This window comes from Acromyrmex echinatior, chromosome 2, assembly GCF_024713525.1.
Source record: "Acromyrmex echinatior isolate Ae372 chromosome 2, ASM2471352v2, whole genome shotgun sequence".
In the NCBI taxonomy this organism is placed as follows: domain Eukaryota; kingdom Metazoa; phylum Arthropoda; class Insecta; order Hymenoptera; family Formicidae; genus Acromyrmex; species Acromyrmex echinatior.
In genome coordinates, this window is record NC_141853.1 from 1540750 (window position 1) to 1560590 (window position 19841).

Genomic DNA, 19841 nt, shown 5'->3' on the forward strand with positions numbered 1-19841 from the left:
ATAATTGAAGAAAGAACAATGACATTACCGACAATTAATAAAAATTCATGATTATTAACGTATTTTGATAATACATTAAATTTGTGATTTTTTATTACAAAAAGCTATATAAATAAGTATGCATATTTTAATACTTTTAATGCTATAATATCTTATATATTGCTAGAAAATTACAATTTTTTTTCTCTGCAGTTATCATCTCTATTGATAAACTTGGATGATAACATTAAAATCACAGTTTTAAATAAAAATCGAATATTGTTAAGTTTTAAACATATGTATATGTCTACGAAATTAATAAATCATGAAATTAGTATCATATTATTAATTTTTTATTCTAAGGCTTGATTGCACTAACGTTACTTTGATTTTAAGTAAAGCTTAAAACTTTTTCTGTCTCTATCTCTTTTTGGCTTTAAAACGAGACAGATAGAGTTTTAAGCACTTAAAATCAAAGTGACATTGGGCTTTAAATTTTAACAAGTAAATATTCATAATCGCCGACTGTCTTTAATAGTATCTCGTCGGTGCTTACATATATAACATTGTGTTTATACATTTGCAAAAATAAAATATTTAAATATAGATTGTTAAATTTATGTCAATCCTTCATTTAGTATAGTTAAGAAAGTTACAATTTTTTAATATTTTTTTAACCACTTAATGCATTTTAAAAAATATATCGGACATGATGACTCCTGTATACACTTAATGGGTACTAAAAAAATCTATACACGATAAGTAAATATATATTTGATACTTAAGTAATACTTAAATTTATTACGTCGACATATAACTTAAATATTATTTAAGTATCAATTAAACACATATTTAAATATCATTTCTGAAGTTCTTAAAATTTTTTAAAAGTTTTGTGATCTGTTTACAGATTACAAACGTTAAAAACGTTAAAAAACCAAAAATCTGAATATTTAATAATTTAATCTTAATGTACACTGATTAGTTGGCAATAACAACGCTCCGATATTTATAGTCCGTCTACAATTGGAAAGTAGGCCTTGGAAAGCTCCTCCAAATCTGTCTGCAGGTTGAGACCACATGTCTGTCTTCTGATGTGTAGCATCTCTGACACCAATCTCTTTCTGTATTGGGTTCCTCATCCAAAATGCAATATTTTCCCAATCGAATTCGTGGTCCTCTTCCAATCGGTGGTCTGTTATATGTTGTGTTCCACCGAATATGATTCCTATGCTCATTCCTATTCTCGTCTTCAGCTGTTCCTGTTTGTCCCACGTAGCTCACATCTCAATCTTTGCAACAGATCTTGTATACCATATTAGATTTCTTTTCATATGGAAGGGGATCCTTATGTACCTTGATGAATTCACACAACTTATTAATACTATAAAATGATATTCTAATATCCTTGCTTAATCTATTGAATTTCTCGGAAAACATCGGAACATAAGGAACAGTAAACCATGAAGCGCTTTCGATATTGTCATTATCCTATTTCTTTTTCTTAAAATTAATAATGTTTTTTAATCGTTTACTAATACTATCAAAAATGAATTCTAATGGATAATCATTCTCTAACAAGATTTTAATTACAAAACAAAAATTATCAAGATGAAATTTAGGATTCAAAAGTAAAATTATTCTATCTGCCCAACCGGCAATCGTGCCCTCTTTTGAGAAATCGGTGATGAGACAAGAAATTCAAATATACCTCCCCGAAAACGTTAATTTATGGTACCAATCAAATTCGATTTTATTATTATTAATAATTAAAATAACATCCAAAAAGTTTAACCTATCGTCTCCATGGTAACTGAATCCACAGATGCTCAGATCCTCAGAGAGTTAAAAATATCGGGAACCGAATTAATCAAAGTGGTAGGTACCATCATAATTATATTGTCTATCAATAAAATAGCGGTGAACGAATAAAAGACACGGCACTACTTCCAAATTTTGCATGATCAGATCAGCAACGACGGGAGATAACGCAGAGCCCATGGGAGTGCCAATAGTTTTGCTTATATAGGGTGTCTCAGAAATAGGAGCCGCATTGGGGGCGTAGAATGGATCAAGGAACAAAAAAGTCTGATATTTTGAGATTTTCGCTGTAGTTTTCGAATTAAAAAAGGAAACATATAAGCCAATGTGCAATGAAGCCGCGCCGCGCAAATTCGTAGGACGGTCCATCGCTATATGTAGCACGATTATATGAACTAAATATTGATTTATCATCTCCTGCTTTTAAAAATGGACTACCTTAAAAAAGTGGACATTGCTATGTAGTTTACATATTGTCAGAAGGTACTAGTACGTGGCAGCATTTTGCGGTTACAGGTTTTGAGCCGTCATGTCCTCTCTCAGGTTTTTCTCTGGTAATATTGACCTACCGACTACTGAATGCACTTAAAACTTCTTAAAGGTATTCATAAAAATGGAAAGTAATATGAATAATAAAAAAATATTTAGTCAATATTTTATTCATAATTTTTTATTCGATATTTTTATATTTAGCAGCAAAAAATATCGAATATTCGATATTGTCTAATAACAATAAACATCCCTAGTAAAGTTCCCACATAATACCATTATTTATATAATGGTATTAATATTACCATAATTTATATAACAAAAGTTTTTGGTAATTAAAGCAAAATAAGTCATTCATATATAAAAGTTTTTCGCAATTAAAGTAAAGCAACTCATGATAATAAAGTGATATTAAACTGAATTGTGATTAATAAAAAAGTGACTTTTAATAAACATTTTGGAGCCATTTTAACCATTTTAATCATGATGATTTTTTTGTTCTTTTTAAATATGTTTTTAAATTTATTGCGTTGATAGATTTTAGAAACATTTCTGTTAAAACATTTTATATGACATATATTATATTAGAATCTTTTCAGAATTATTGCACATGAGATGTGAAAGATTGAAACATTTTTGAAAATTTCCGCAACAATCGGTGCTGTATGTGAGGATTAAACTATACGCATTAATATGTATTTGTAGAATTTATGCTGAGAACAATTAAAAATTTCGAAATTGATATATTTTTTATCATTTGTTAGTGTAACATAGAGTCTCAACCCAGTCAGAAATGATAATGGAATCGACATCGAATCGATCTCGAATTAAATTAAATATTTATTTATGATCTCAAATGCGAAATAATTAAAAAAAAATATGTATGCAATGTGCTGAGAAAAATGTGATATAAATATAAATAAAAGTTGAATACAAAAATGTGAAAATTTATTGTGCTTGAATTCTGTCTTTTATTTGTTATTGTATATATAACAGCAATGAAATAGCTATTTTTTTGCTATCATTTTGATGCATCAACTTTTTTTTGGTCATCGATGATACATCGAAGAGAAACTTTTCCACTGCTAGAGGGAGAAACCGTTTGTCCGATATACCGATTTGTGCGCTGGAAAACAGCGACTTCTGGTGACTTTATCGGAGTTCGAGCTTTAGGGTCTGAGCACAAGAATTGTCATAACACTTACTTTAGAGACTTAAGTTGTAGACATAAGTAACGCACAAGCTTTGGCATATGACGTACGATTTATTTTATTGCCGTCTCTTGGAGACATGGCAATAAATTGTACGTCAGTTATCACGTACGTTATACGTGAAAGCTTGTGCGTTACTTATATCTACAATTTAAGTCTAAGTAAATGTTACGATAATTCTTGTGCTTAGACTTTTAGGATCCCCTTAAAATAAATTTATTTACAGATATTCAGTACAATTATTAGATAAATAACATCAATTTGTTTGCTAGGAAACAACATGTATATATACATATACAATCTTCTAAATTAAGTTATTTACAAAGTTTTCAAAATATATTCCTTCCTTTGTTGATCCAACAATTTTTCCAAATGTTCACATCTTGAATTAACGTCATCCAATTTTTTATTGAGATTCTTTATGATTAAAACCTTTTGAGTGACTACAAATTTTATCCTAAAATAAAACGTCATATTCGTAAGATCTACAATATATTATACATTATGACATATACTGATCCATAAAAAACTAGTATAACATTACAGTGACTAGTTTTTTGCAGATTAGTATTAAAAGAATTATAAATTTATAGTATTAGACTTAGACCTGATTGCACCAACATTACTTTAACTTTAAGCGAGACTTAAAATGTTAAAACCGAAAAGAAACAGGAACAAAGAAAGTTTTAAGCCTTGCTTAAAATTAAAATAACATTGGTATACCCGAGTCTTAGACCGCGACAAATTTGTTAGATGAAAATTGATACAAATTTATATTATTAATGTATTAATTTCTTATTATTGCACTATTAGATATTAATTTTTACCTGCTGTGTAATTGTGCCATAAGTTGATCTCTATTAACATTATTTTGTCTTATTTCTTGATAAAGCGATGCAATTTTATCTTTCAACTCTTTTTTCTCTGTCTCAATTTCCTGTCTTGCTGTCTCCTTTGCATCGTTTTTCTCTGCAGTTAATTTTACGATTATCTATAAATTAACAAATCACCAATTTAACGACAATTATTATACCTAACTAATCAATTATTTTCATAAAATTTACTTTATTCATATTATTGAGATTCGATATGCATTCTTTTAATTTATTTTCTGTTTTTTTAAATTGAATTTCTGTACATTTGAGTCTTTCTTCCAATAATAATAACTTATTTTTATAAATATCCTCGCTTTTAATTGCAGCTTGCAATTTTGCATCATAATCTTCATTTATTAGCCTGAAAACAATTTCAATAATTAAATTGTGACAATTTTCTTTATATTTCTATATTTTAGAAAAAATATGTAAACTTACTCCAATTTATTATCAAAACTTTGCTGCAACTTGGCTCGCATTTCACGAGATTCTTTTTCCAATCTAACTATAACGATCTCTATTTGCTTATCTCTTTCCTTTTGACAATCATTACGAATTGCAGCCTCTGCTCTTGTAACAATCGTGCTTTGTTCTTTTTTATAATTATCCGCCCACGCGAGCCATTCTTTTCTCAAAGTTTCCTCAAAATTCTTCTTAGCAATTTCATGTTGCTCTTTTAATTTTTCTTCTTCTTTCTGCAAAGAAAAGTTCAATGATTGTATAAATCACTGTTAAATGATTAGGTTTTTTTTTATCAATAACAGAATAATTTTATTGTAAAACGGACTTGAAAATGCAATTCCGTTCGTTGTATCATCACGCTTGTTTCCTGATCACGTTTTTTTTGTTCTGCAATGAGCATCGATTTTTCTTCTTCAAAATGCTCTGCGAATGTTTTCTGTTGTATCTGAAAGTGCGCTTCTTGCTCTTCCAGATTTTCTTTATACCTAGTCAATTACGATTTATATAGACTTAACTAAAATGATATTAAAATCAATCAAAGCGGCAGAATTCCCATACCTTGTAGCCAATATGTTCTTCTCTTTAGCTAACATTTTCTCGTGGCTGTCCGTCAATTCGATTCGCAATTGCTCCAGCTGTTGATTAGATCTACGCATCGCGCGCAATTCCGTATCTTGCAATTCCTTTATATGCGCACATCTTAACTCTTGTATCTCTTGTTGATGTTGCTCCATCATATTGTTCAATTCTGGTTCCAGCCCTTTTACTGTCATTTCCTACGATATCGGTAATCAATGCATAAATTTTAATTATTTGTCACTGCATTTATTACATTGTATAACATTTTATTTACATTGTCATTATCTATGGAATATTTTGTATAAAGAAATGAAAGAATTACATTCTAATTTCAAAATTAAAAGCGAACCCTTGTGTGTGTGAACTATTGCTAATAGTTCACAAAGTGGCATGAATTAATGATAACCTTGATTTTTGACGTTTTCACCTCCAACCATTTTTCACGCCGGATTTTCTCAGATGCTGCTATGTGTTCCTTTGCGCGTTGCAACTCAACAGCGTGCCTCTCGGTAATTACTTTCAGATCTCGTTGGATCTTTTGTTCCATCTCTTTAATTTGTTGCGCCAGAGAGTCACATTTCTGCGTAAGATCTGTCTTCTCAGCGAGTAGCTGTTCGATAAACTTCTGATGACGTTTTACGATCGTTCTATACTTATTCTCCAACTCCTTCATCTTGATAATGTGATGACGTTTCTGCGATGTCATTTTGTCACATGCTGCCTTACGCTCGGATTTTAGATGCTCTTTCAAACACTCTATTGTCGCATTTCTTTCCTCGATTTGTAATTTCGCAGTTTCTAAATCATCCCATTGAATCGAACCAAAATTCTGCACATCATGTCTATGAAAAAAGCAGTTCTTATAAAATTTTTGTCTGCTCTTTAACATGATATATTTCGCTTATAAGCTATTAGAGCAAGTCAGTTTCCTACCTACTAGCATTTTGGCAAGACGAGATTATAATTGTTGCACTATTGGCAGTGATATCATTTTCTAGCATATCTTCTACAATAAAGATATTACATAAAGCTTAGCTTATTTTACAAATCAAATAAGCAGAACTCTCAATTTTAAATATAATTTTAACGATACTGATCTATTAAACGTTAGTACCATTTTGTAGCGTTCCCAGGAAGGACATTATGTCTTCGTAAGTTGTTGCGATTGGCCCATATTTGTTTGTAGCGTCTTTCTCAGGTTCGATCTGCGCTTATATTTGATTTTTAATAATAAAACAGAATTATTGTGTTTGTAAATAGCGATATATGATCCTTAAATAAATCGGAAATTTTATTCTTAAAAATTAACTTCCCGGCAAACATCAAACTAACAATAACATAACTGTTAATTATAGTTTCTCATTCAAATATAATTATTACGTACAATATAATTATTACGTACATACATACAACATGTATTATATTATAGTTATGTTATTGAGTGGGAAATTATAACCAACAATTATGTTACTATTAGTTGGTGTTAAATTTAGAAAATTAAATTTTCTTGCTCACTTGTTCCGAATATTTGCACATTACTGACTCCAGATTGCCATCATATTTTACATCGACGGCCAGTAAATCCATTGGATTACATTCCACGATTTCAATATTGCTATCTTTTTCCAATTTATTTATCGTGTTGCACTGTTCGAACGGACGAGATGGTTCGATCAAATTTTGATTGAAATCGCACTTTTTGTCATATAAATTCTTTGCTGCCATATTCGTTTGACGTATTACGTATGCTGTATGATTATAAAAAAATACATAAACGGGGTACTGAACTGGTCGACAAACTTACGTGCATTGACGTGTAGATAGCGCAAACGCACTTATTTATACGTTGCCCAACGCATCGCCATGACGATGCGTGTGTTGTAAACAAGGGTGATGAATTTTCTTATGTATCGGAGAAACATAAAATGCGCATAAATGCAAGTGAATTGCAATGAAGGAACGACTGTATGCTTAACGTATGGGCATATCCAGGGAGGAGGAGTTGGGGGTGAAATCCCCCAAAATTTTTTATTTCATTTTGAGAGGGTCCCGTTAGTGCATATTCTGATATATCCACTCACATCGGTTGGTATCTAATAATTTTTCACTTTACTAGTGAGAATATTTTATTTTGAATTGGCGATGTACATATTATCGAACTTCTTTCTTTCATTAAATACGATAAAGAAAGCCAAAATCGATCAAGTTGGATGTTTCAAATAATACATTACATATTAAATTAATTTATTTCAGATATATCCTTTCTTTCATTTTTAAATATAACCAATTTTACTTTTGATTTTGTGTGAGTTTTTTACATAAAATTTTTTTTTCTTCTCGTTACAAAACCATATAAATAATTTTTAATACTTCTGTTAGTTTGACAATGAGTTTTGACAAAATATGCGAGAAATAGAAATAAAAAATTTTTAAGATTTTTGCCACGAAAAACAATATACACTATGATTGACACTCTTGTAGTAATTATATTATCCTTCTTTAAAAAAAGTCTTTAAAAAAATAAATAAAAATTACGTGATGTACAAAACATTTTTCCTCTTCAAAATGAGATACGAGGAAACATTAAAAGTTGTAAAAATATCCAAATGGAATTCATTAATATTAAAAATTACAATAACAAAATTAATGCAGTGACGTTCTTTTCAGTACAATAATAAAATTTGTTGTCTTTTTTTTGTTGTCATTCTGATTGGTGCATGATACATCCCTGGGTTGATTACCCCCCCCCCTCTCGAAACAAATTTCATGATATGTCCATAGCTTAACACATCTTTTTACAATTTCTTTAAACCAAGTCACAGTAGTGATTTTATTACTCATAGCGACAAGTATGGGAAGTGGGTAACCTTTTATTTCATGTAAAACATAAAAACAATATATATATATATATATTTAAGTCGTGGTCGCTTGAAGGGAGATGGGCTTTTTAAAATGTTGCAGATTTTGATTTTTTTATTGAAAGCGTCTTAAATATATATGTATTGTTTTTATGTTTTACGTGAAATAAAGGCTAATTCTGCAATGTGCTCTTTGTTTCCTACTTCTTGCTGTTTGTCTCTGTTTGTCTCTTGCCTTTTTAGTCAGTAAGACAAGAGACAAACAACAAGAAACAGAAAACAAAAAGTACATTGTAGAATTAGTCAAAAGGTTACCCATTTCCCATACTTGTCGCTATAAGTAACAAAATCACTATTCATCAGTGGCCTCTTGATCTATTTGTATTTGATTAAAATATGTACATTATTTCAAACTTTACATATTATCAAACTTTAGTTTTTAAATAATATATGCTCTGAATATTAAACAAAAGATTATATTTATCAGCCCTGATGAAAATTTTTCTTTAAATTCTTCATATAATTTTTCAGGATTTCTATATTAACAGATATATAATTACAGATATATAATTTTAGTATTCTTCAAAATTTCTTAGATTTTTTTATATAAATTGAACATTTAAAAATATGTTGCAAAAGTCTATATCTTTCTTAAAATTTTTTTATATGTGCGAATTCTGAAATTATATCTATGTATATTTATATTTAAGATTTCTTATTCTATTATATTTCTGAAGAAAATTAACAAAATTTAAAAGTCAGTTTTCAAATAATAACAAAAATATTCGTATATACTTGTATATATATGATTTGAAATGTTTTTAGAAATATTAAAGTTTTTATTAATCTACAATGTGTTTTTTGTTTTCTTGCTTTTTATCATTTTTATTTTTTGCTTTTATGTCTCTTACTCAGTTTTTTCGATCTCTTAACCGAAATAAAAGTTGAGGAACTTCGGAAAAGTGAAGAAACATAAAAAGAAATGCGATTGCCGATAAAATGGCCGCAAAGAAGGAAAAAAACATGAGATAAAAATAAAAAAAAACAGAAAGCAAAGAATACATTGTAGATTAAGCTTAAGAGATAGTCTTAGAAATGTCCCTCTTGTGTGAAAGTTAACTGTTTGACCTGGAATCATATACTTCCATTTGATATCTTCCATTTCAACTTTTGGTCAAGAAAATACCTATTCATCAATTTCCAAAGGAAAATTCCTTTTATCCGGATTCATGTCCCAATAAACTTCTATTATAACAATGTGTTTAATTTTAATCTCGGTTCTCTCTCTCAACTTTTACTCTTCTAATTCTATAAGAAATAGAAAAAGATGAAGAATAATTTGAACCAAGATTAAAGTTAATCTACATTAAAACGAGCAGCAGTCGAGTTTATCGTTGTCTAGAATCACGTTTATCCTCAGAGAGATTTCACCCCTCGAGATCTCTCAATGCGAAACTTCGCTGTATCCTCGGGGGTGGTATTCCTACGTAGTTGCAGGGTTGGCTGTCGTGGCGTTCGCGGGGCGAGGTTTCCTAGGATTTCAGGCGGCGATGGGGAGGTGGCGAAATGGGAGGGTGGATGATAGGAGAGGGTGCAGGGTGGTACGTGCAGAGCGGCCCTTCCGACCCCTCGCGGCGTACGGCGGTACGTACCGTAGGAGAATCGATCTAAAACTAGGAGTCGCCGCAGTAATTGCTGGGAGGAAGCCAGTGTTACAATTCGCGGGGGCCTCTGTCGTATGCGCCAGTGAAATCTTAAATACACGCCTGTTAATCGCACGTACGCACGGCACGGCACGGTCGTCAGGCCAGGTACGTCCACGTTGACGGACGTACGTACGTCGCCGTAACCCCTCCTCGTCGCTCCTCGCCGTTCAATCGCCCTCTCTCTTCCACTGTCTAGTCTGTCCTGGTGGTACGACAGCACAGGGGCGGCCGGCCGGGGGCGGCCGTGCTTTAATTGCGAGATACATATAACGGAGGGTGTTGTGCATTCCTCGCTCTCGTCTATCTCGCGTACGTACGTTCGAGCGAGCGAGACGGAGTGAGGCGCGGCGCCGCGGGTGCGACAAGAACGGCGAGGAGCAACCACATGAAGAAGGGAAGATTCCACGGTCTGTCATCAGTGATACAAGTCAATCAGCTAGCCAACTAGTAGCTACTACAGCTCACCGCTATTCGATCAGTGAGAGTCCAACCAAGTAGATACCTAAACGGCCGGCTAAGTAAAGTGTCGCGCCCGTTAAGAAGACAAAAAGAAGAAAGAGAAGGAGAAGAGAGGAACAGAGACGGTGCGTGAAGACGAGAGAAAGAGAGAGAGAGAGAGAGAGAGAGAGAGAGAGAGAGAGAGAAAGAGAGAGAGAGACAGAGACAGAGAGAGAGACACCTTGCGAGGGTGTACGCACGAGCAAGCTGGGCGGACAGCAGCGCGACCAGAGAGCAGCATCCTCCGATATATAATGCGACGTGCAACCTTCTTCACTTTCGCCTTGGTGGTCGTTCCTTCGGAATAAAGCATTGCTGCTGGGACGGTTCCTTACCTGCAGGGCTATGACGTAATGGCAAGAGAGGTACGCATTTCCTTCCGGCAGCTTCCTTCCTTTCTCACGCGCATGCAGCATCCACCCTGCAAATCACTTCTGCAATGGAGGAAGGGAGAGGAAAGGAGAATTGCTACTTATTTGTATCGTGAATGAAAGAAATCATTGATGTCGTGGGAGTTTTCTCTCCGCGGAGAGGACGCCTTTCGATGACCTATTTTCATGTGACCTCGTGACACCCGACGATCGGTCCTCAGTTTGCACCCTCCCTCCCCCCAAAGTGCATCACCCTCTTGACAAGGCCGAACGGCCGAAGGGACGAGCCCTTTAGCCCGCTCCTTCCTTCCCGATAGATATGCGTTTCTTCATAAAGAAATGTTTGCGCGAATGTTCCACTTTTTCGCTCATAGAATCGCACGGCTTCATTTCGCTCTTTCGGGATATCTCTGTGTGCTTGCGAGATTGCCTTTTCTGAAACCTCCCGATTGCAGGATTCTGTTTGCTTGGAGTATCCTTCGAGATTAATCCTTGCCATAACTTTGAACGTCTGCCTTCATAAGGATTTATTTCGCTTTATTGAATTATGTCGTGGGTGTATTTAGAATTCTATCTTGATTAAGATACCGAGAGGATTACATTTCTCGATAATTTCTGAAATTCCTAAACTCTCGCATCATTGTAATGGACACGGTTTTTCTTCATTTGTAATATGAAAGCACATAGTTGTAGAGATACTACTGTTGTCCTAGTTTGTGTATATGTTCAGAGTTATGATTCAAGTCGTTTATCACAATCTACGATTTCTAAAGAGAATAATAAATAAAAAGGAAACATGTTCGAACGTATCTTTTAAGAAATAGAGAATCGGATCTGGAATTTAAGATTTTTTCTCATTTATAATTCATATTGTCTTTTGTTTTAGAGTAGCATTTTATCATGATTTTTTGTGTTAATTAATAATAATTCTTTCTATTGGTATACTCTTCATATATATACGTTTTTCTTAATAATTATTTTTTAAGATAATTTCTAATTATTATCTTAAAAGCATTGATTATTTATTATTATCTTTGTATATTTTAAAAATTTTCATTATTATTTCTTTTAGTTCCTAAGTGTGCTTCTTATTATTTTATTTTATATTGAATGATTAAAATCTTCTTTGTGGAATTATTATTAATGTTTTATTTATCTCTTATTAACAAAACTTTCTACAGAGATTTTTCAGCATCAGTAAAATCTTTCTTATCATTTTAGTACATAGATTAGTACTACTAATATTTTTTCCATTGAAAACATTCGCTTCGTTCATTTTATTCCTCAATAAAAGCTAATTCGTCGCTTTTACGTTTTTATAGAGTCCTTGCATCCGTTTTGTCTACTGCTAGAAACTTTTTTCATGCTTTTCTCGCTCATATAGACTCGTCCTCATTGCCTTCTTACAATACACCCTATTTTACTCGCTCGTAGATTCCGCTTTACTGATTTGTAGGATTCTGAAATCCCTGTATCATCATTAGTTGCTGGAATCTTCTTGAAGAAGTCCGCAAGATACAAATTTTAAATTCAATACGCTTTTTGCAAATATTCTCTCTCGACCTGTTTATATTGAAAATTATATACAAAGCAGAGTCGCGAGAATGTTACTTTTTCGTTGTTGGAATGCTTTTCTCGCTCGAAAAACGCTCTGTGCCTCATTGTATGTTCTGCATGCTCGCAAAATTCTTCTCGTCGTTCTGCACGTTCGCGGATTCTTTCATGCAAAATCCTTACCATCGTTTTTCACGTTTCATAAAATTCCATATCTTTTGTTTCATTGCAGAGATTTCTTGTCGTATTTACAATTTTATGCCAGATTTCCCGAAATATTTCAAAAAAAGATTTCTTCTGGATTTGGCTCTATATTACAATTTATGAAAAAAAAACAAATTCAAATGTAATAAATAATTAAATGGACTGTATGTACAATTATAAACTTTTTATTAAATAACTTTTATTAATATTAAAAACGAATTTGTAAAGATGAATCTCAAATTTTTTATAAAAAACGTCGAGTTATATAATATTTATGAATTATAATATTTATAATTTTTATGAAGAAATCTACATTTTTGTACAGATTATACATATAATTTTTAATATAAATAATATAAATAATTTCAAGAAAAAGTTTTTAAATATGCATGCAGAATCGAATTAGGTTTAATATCAGGTTGTGCCTCGCCCTGATGAAATGAACTGCAATGTTTATGAAACGTTGGTTAATCTAATAATATATCTAGTAATAATGAATCTGTACACAGAAATAACCCGTTAAACGAATGGCTTCTGTACAGAACCGAATTATTATGTTTCTTAAAAAAAAATATATATTATATATATATATATTTATCACAAATAAATATCTTAATTAAGGCGAAGATCCGAGAACGTGCAAATGCATTAAAATGATATCGCTTCGTAAAAGAAATGTTTCGTTAATATTTATTTAGCATTATTCTTGGCTCGTTGAATATCACTACTACAAATTTTACTACTTTAAAATCCTCCGAATGTGACGGATTTAAGTAAATCAAAAATTCTCGTAGTAGTCGACGGCAGCGGTTCTAAACGATACTTCGTTAGGGGATGCACCTGGGTACATTCGCGTTGCAGCTGCAGGCGGTTCCCTATTTGCTCGTTAGCACGTTGCGATGTTTACTAAGTTCCTTCCACAGCGAGTTCGTGGAAGCGAGGGGGTTATTACGTGGGAGAGGTTGATATTCGTATAGTTAAGATAAACATTCAATTTTAGGCGTTTAGAATCTCTAAATTCTCAGATTTTGAACACCCGCTTTGTGTGTGCAAAATCTGATCCTTAAATTCTGAATTTTTTTTGATACTTCAATTTCTTTATATTTTTATGCAACGTGAATTATTATTTTTGTTTAGATTATTATCATGTTATATAGACTTGTGTGTCACTTATCTTTTTAATTGTTTACGTATTTTGGAATTTTCTTAATTTCTTTCAATTAATTAGATCTATAGATCTTCGAATATATCGTTAGATAAAAAAAAGCATAAAAGTGTTTGAAACGTTGTACTTTAATTTCTAGTATTTCTTAATTTTGAAATATTTAGTCTTAAGGAACAATAAAATATGAAAGATAACAAAAAATAAAAATGCAAATAATTCGTCTATACAAAATAAAAATAAATAAATGTAATTTTTTACATCCAGTTGAATCGAACATTCGTATATGACGTACATTGCTCTGGTGGACGTATTTAATAATTATAAATGTTTAATAAATATAATAATGATATATTAGTATGGACAATGAACAACCGATAAATCCGACTGTGCACAGAATAAATAAGCGATATTACAAGTTAAGACCGGTTAAACCAGGTCAGTGCTTTCGATCATAAACTGCGCACGCGTCTCGTACTCTTAGCGCCACCCTGTTGAGGACTAAGGATACAATCTCAAACATAATGCATCCCTTCGGCTCGCATTATTTCGAGATCGCTAGCGACGTCGGGATGCAATCTCGTCGATCGAAGAGTGCAGATGTACTTATTCACAGTGCGAAATACGATAGAGTGCAAACGAGACAGAGGCGAATATTCGCGAATAAATTGTATGGAGTAAATGCACCTCTAAAATAAACCTAGTAAATTAAAGTAAATTAATGAAATAATTCACTTCTCGATAAACATCTTCGAGTGGAAAGTTCGTGGAAAGATACGTTGCTGTAAGTGTCCTGCCATGCATTATTGCATTTATATTTTCAATATCATTAGAATATCATTAGATGTAATCACTTTATTGTAATCGATTCGATATAAATTAGTTCTTCGCTATTTGACATATATGTAAATCTAACATAAGTATAAAAATTTGCGTTGCAAATTTTGAATGCTTGCAGAAATTGTAAATATATTTAAATATTTAAATTTCTAAATTTCAAGATCTGAGAGAAAGGATAAGGGGAGAATCATTAAACTCTCAAATTCCCAAATACAGTAATTGCATTAATCTAAACATTGATTTTTGTTTTGCAATTATTTTTATATTATTTTATTGTTTCGATTGTTAGTTACAGTCGTAACTAAGTTAGTGAACTTAAAATAATTTTTATAATCTTGTATGTGTTCTGCATGTTATATTATATATTTTTAATTTCCACTTAAATTTGTACTACACTTGTACAAATAAATAAATGTAAGATGCAATCCTGTCGCGGCGTTATACTAAAAATTTTTTAAATATTGAAATATTTGATAGTTTTATATGCGAGATTTTATTTATTAGCTGTTCTATATGGCGACTATGTGTACAAAGCATACTGGAAAATTATTTACTCCATTTAACATCTGGGCGACCTGGGATCAGCTTTCACTCGCTTTTCTTGTCGCGAATTATTTTTAATTTGTGTATGAATTATTTCTTATTTGCAAAATTTCTTTAATTCTTTCTTACACATACACACACACACACACACACACACACACACATTCTACAAAGTGTAAGAAAATTCTATTTTAATAATTTTTTCGTTTATGCATATATTTATAAATTTTGCAAATTTTAATCACGCACAATATATGTATGTGTTACGTTTTATATTATCTAAAATCACGAAGAACTGTATTATAAAACTAAAACTATTATATAAATTGCGTGATTTAACTAATACTAACAGAAGTCTGCTATTTTACCTTTTTTCTTATGTTGAATATCTTTATTTTTACAAAGCGCTTTAAATGCCTGCAAGTTGCACGAGCTTCCGGAGAACATTTAAGGTCAATAATAAATTGCAAATGTCAGCCATTTTTAACTTTACCGTGCATTAAAGTGCAGTACACCGGCATTTTTTTCACTGCACTAAAATTAATGATGTCAGATGTCATGCCCTTTCTATCATATAAACATTTTTGTCTTTCTCTTTTGATATTTGATTTTCATTTTAAGTAATATATGTTTAATATTTTTCTAAATTACCATTCTATTTTTTATTCAAAAATAATAATTAATTCACATTACTCATGTTTTAATCTTTGTAACTGATATTAATGCTAATTATATAATTTTTACGCAGGAGTTACGGACCAAGAGACCTTTCAAGATATGGGACAGTTGGCGTAACGTAAGGAAAGGACTGGTCGTTAGCAATTTCGAAGAGTTGATTGTTCGAGGTGAGAAAGATCTAAATCTAAGAAATTATTCATAAATTATAAGCAAAGACAATTAAAAGTCAAAATGCATTATGCTACAAACTTATAATATTATCAGACATTAAAGGTTGCTTCCTATATTATCGTTAAAATAATTTGCACTTTTTTTAAAGGTATTACGCTTCCAAAATCTATCTAATTTAACAGAATAAACATTGTTGAAATAATAATTTATCATCTCTATCTATTGTTTCCTGTTGTAAATTAACAGTAACATGTTATATAATATATAATATATTTATTTTTACGATATTCAAGTTATTGGATCAAGTTATTAGTTACAAGAATCGCTTTTTTTCATAGAATATTTTTTTGAAATTGAAAAGATTCTTTTTTAAGACTTTAAACAAGGGGTAAATCGCTGAGAACATTACGTGTATAAATTTGAGACATTATTGAACATTACTAGGCATTACTTGAGAGAATTGTGTATTATATTAAATGGTATGAGATTATGCATTACTACAACATTAAGGAGATCCTAAAGTCATCTATATTACCGACTAAACGCAATAATTTTTGTATACCAATTATTTCTTTCCTCGTTCATAAATTTGAAAATTATTTTTCATATTAGGATTAAAGCATATGCATTAATACGTGTCTGTGAAATGGAGTTTATGTTAAGAACGAAAAAAAATTGTTTAAATTAAGATCTTTACCATTTCTTAGTCTAATATGGCGTTAGAGCTGTCAATAGCTTAACAACATTTGCTTAATATAAAAGCTTTGCAATCTATACTTACGAAATTGTGGTCCATAAATAATCACATAGTTCGCATGAACAAACAACGTCGAGTTCTTGGAATTAGATTTATAAGGAGAGACTCACATAAGTATTTCATGGATGTTGATCAGCTTTTGCATAGTTATTCTGGGGCACCAAAAAATAATCCCTGTAAAGCAGACCTGTAAATTGTACCTCTATGTATTTTTCGAAAAAATCGTGATTTTAGGTCATGACGGATCGCTTTCAAACTTGGGGGAATTGATAGATATTTAACAAACGAGTAATTTTTATGTGTGTGTATATATATATATATATATATATATATATATATATATATTAGGAAAATTAATTTTTAGTATACGGTTTATTTCTCGTTATTCATTCACTCTCTAGCAAAATGATATACACAATGATGGGTGGTAGCTGTCATAGAAGCATGCGAAGCATACTGTCTTTCTTCATCATGTACTTCTTCAGTGTACCGAATAAACGTATAAAGTGTCATGCCACAATCACATTCACTAACCGTACTTTTATTAAAACATACGTCATTAGCATTCAAAAAAGCGCAAATTATTCATTTTTTAAATATCTATCGATTCCTCTAAGTTTGAAAGCGATCCGTCATCATGACCTAAAATCACGATTTTCTTAAAAAATACGATGAGGTGCATTTTACTGCTTTACAGAGATTATTTTTTGGTGCCCCAGAATAACCATGCAAAAGTTGATCAAAATCCATGAAATATTTATGTGAGTCTCTCCTTGTTAGACACTTTATTGCAACGAATTTATTATACGAAAATTTACACGAACGTGCGATTGCGTGTATTATAGTTTGCGTGTATTGTAATTTGTGTGAGATATTGGTGTGACAGTATGTACTAGATATGTCAATGTGCTATAAAACAGTGAGCTTTAGTCATCGGAATTCGGGCTTCACTTTAGGATGCTCTAATGGGCATTACTAGGACATTAATGAGCATTATTAAGGCATTATTAGGGCATTACTAGGACATAAATGGGCATAAAATTTGGGCATTAGTGAGCATAAAATTTGAACATTATTTAAGCATTACTATAGGGATTAGTAGGCATTGGTGGTCAACACAATTTTGATCAACGATTTACCTCTTGATTTTAAAAAAATCTCAGAAAGACTTTAGAAGATGTTAGACTTATTGTAAAAAAACCGATGCGTATTATACTCGGGATAACTTCTGCAAGCGTCATACGCATTGTCCTTCCGGAGCACTCTCTTTCCACCTGTCCGGCTGACCGACGAAGAAATATTTCCGGTCGGAAATATTTCCGCGCGGCGTATCACAGCACGGAATTGCATTATCTGTAAAGTTCCTTTGAAAGTGTCGCTCTCGCAACACACATTTCTCGCAACATTTCTCAGAAACAAAGCGCCGTTCGTTCATTCGTTCGTTCGTTCGAGGACGCACCACCATTATTCGCAACTGCTCCATTCACACGATTAAACAGTACATGCGACACGTGGCACACGCATATGCACACTTACACGGAATATATAACATACGCGTACGCACACACCCACACATTGTCGTTAAAGCGTTATCACTACGCCTGAACACTATCTGACACCCCAACCCTCGGCCAACCCTTGCTTTCAGGTAAGGAAAAGCTGGGTGTACCACAAAACGAGAATGTCTCACTAGTTTTGGAATCGGACGGCACGCAAGTCGAGGACGGCGAGTACTTCAAAACACTAGGAAACAACACGATCCTGCTCTTGTTGCGGCATGGTGAACGCTGGTGTCCTACTGGCGTCGACATCATACGCGCTGGTAGGTGAAAAGGACATTACACAGATCGATCTTAGGAGAAATCGGCAACTTGGTTGAGAAAGTTAAGGTTGAAACAACACGGATAACAGAAAATTCAAAGACATCTAAAGAAAACGCGAAAATATGTAAAGAATTTAAAAGATCGGGATAATTAGAGTATCATTGAGACATATATATATATATATATATATATATATATATATATATAGTAAATTAGATTAATTGAATCATTTCTTTCTCTCTCTTTCTCTCTCTCTCTCTCTCTCTCTCTCTCTCACAAATAAAAATTAAATTCTTTCAGAGACCTTTAAATCAACCAAGTAGCTTTTCTTCTGTTCTCAAATGTTTCGACTTTCTAGATTTTTGAACCCTCGAATATATAGCTTCTTTAGAATCATACGCACTGCTATGTAAAGGGGATATTACAACGATCAACTTTGGTTGATGGAAATCGACAACTTGGTTGAGGAAACTAATCTCGAGGCAACTGATAAAATTGAAACTGATCAAACTGAATTACATGTGGATCAAACTGAATCCTTACACACACACAAGCCTTTAAACGATCAACCAAGTAGGTTTTCTTCTATTCTTAAGCTCTCTTTAGATGTTTTGGATTTTTAAAACAATCTTTATCACCCGAAATCTCTTTAGACTTTTAAATCTGTAAGTTTTTTGACTTCCTTATAAGATCTGCGGATCTCGCACTTTTGCGATGGATCACCGGCACTGATTGTCACGCCTTGCAGCACCGAACACCACCCGGCCCATATCCCCCGCAGCCGCGTCCATCGAAATAATTGATAACTCTTTTTCTCTTTCTCTTTCTCAGCAATTTCGGCGATCCCGAAAATAGTCTGTGAGACGATCCACGCGCTGGAATTGCACGATGAGACGCCATCGTGGAAAATCATGGACAATAAAGGCCGAGTCACAGTGGTATTACACTGGGACCAGCGCTCGTCGTCGTCATCGCAGGTGCAGCAGCAGCAATCAAAGGCAGGCCAGGACGCCCAGACTTCCAAGTACTCACCGACTAAGAAAGCTGACCTGAGTGGCGCCCAGCGGCCGTCCCTGGTGATCCAAACCAGTTTGGACAAACTCAGCTATGATGGCAAGGCAACGCACTTGCCTGGCGAGATCGCCCCGACGCGGTACACCAGTCCGCGAATCACTGTGATAAATCATGACGATATGGTATATTCAATCTGCAATTACTTCAACAAGAATTTTAGCTTTAAGTTTTAATTTAATTACACAA

At 32.6% G+C, this 19841-nt stretch overlaps 2 protein-coding genes across 8 annotated transcripts in view; one reads left to right on the forward strand and one right to left on the reverse strand.

The window, feature by feature from the left end:
* Positions 1-9997, reverse strand: dila (centrosomal protein dilatory). Of its 6 annotated transcripts, none has more exons than XM_087403105.1 (11): positions 9927-9997; positions 6932-7164; positions 6531-6621; positions 6350-6422; positions 5823-6258; positions 5396-5613; positions 5163-5322; positions 4814-5070; positions 4565-4736; positions 4328-4491; positions 1-3957 (listed from the first exon to the last, which is right to left on the reverse strand). In XM_087403105.1, the coding sequence occupies exons 2-11, from the start codon at positions 7139-7141 to the stop codon at positions 3819-3821; spliced, it is 1920 nt and encodes a 639-aa protein (XP_087259231.1). In that variant the 5' UTR covers positions 7142-7164; positions 9927-9997; the 3' UTR covers positions 1-3818. The 6 variants fall into 6 exon arrangements, with proteins under 6 accessions (XP_087259231.1, XP_011065410.1, XP_087259230.1 ...); XM_011067108.2 differs by lacking the exon at positions 9927-9997 and adding an exon at positions 7252-8266; XM_087403104.1 differs by lacking the exon at positions 9927-9997 and adding an exon at positions 7221-8266.
* The window catches only part of Drep2 (DNA fragmentation factor-related protein 2), a 26742-nt gene continuing 16519 nt past the window's right edge, over positions 9619-19841 (forward strand). Inside the window, exons 1-4 of one of the 2 annotated variants that reach the window (XM_011067103.2) lie at positions 9619-10843; positions 15901-15997; positions 18407-18580; positions 19413-19777. In XM_011067103.2, the coding sequence (XP_011065405.1) occupies positions 10832-10843; positions 15901-15997; positions 18407-18580; positions 19413-19777 (648 nt within the window). In that variant the 5' untranslated portion in view covers positions 9619-10831. The remainder of the gene's footprint in view (positions 10844-15900; positions 15998-18406; positions 18581-19412; positions 19778-19841) is intronic. The other variant, XM_011067104.2, reaches the window with a different exon arrangement.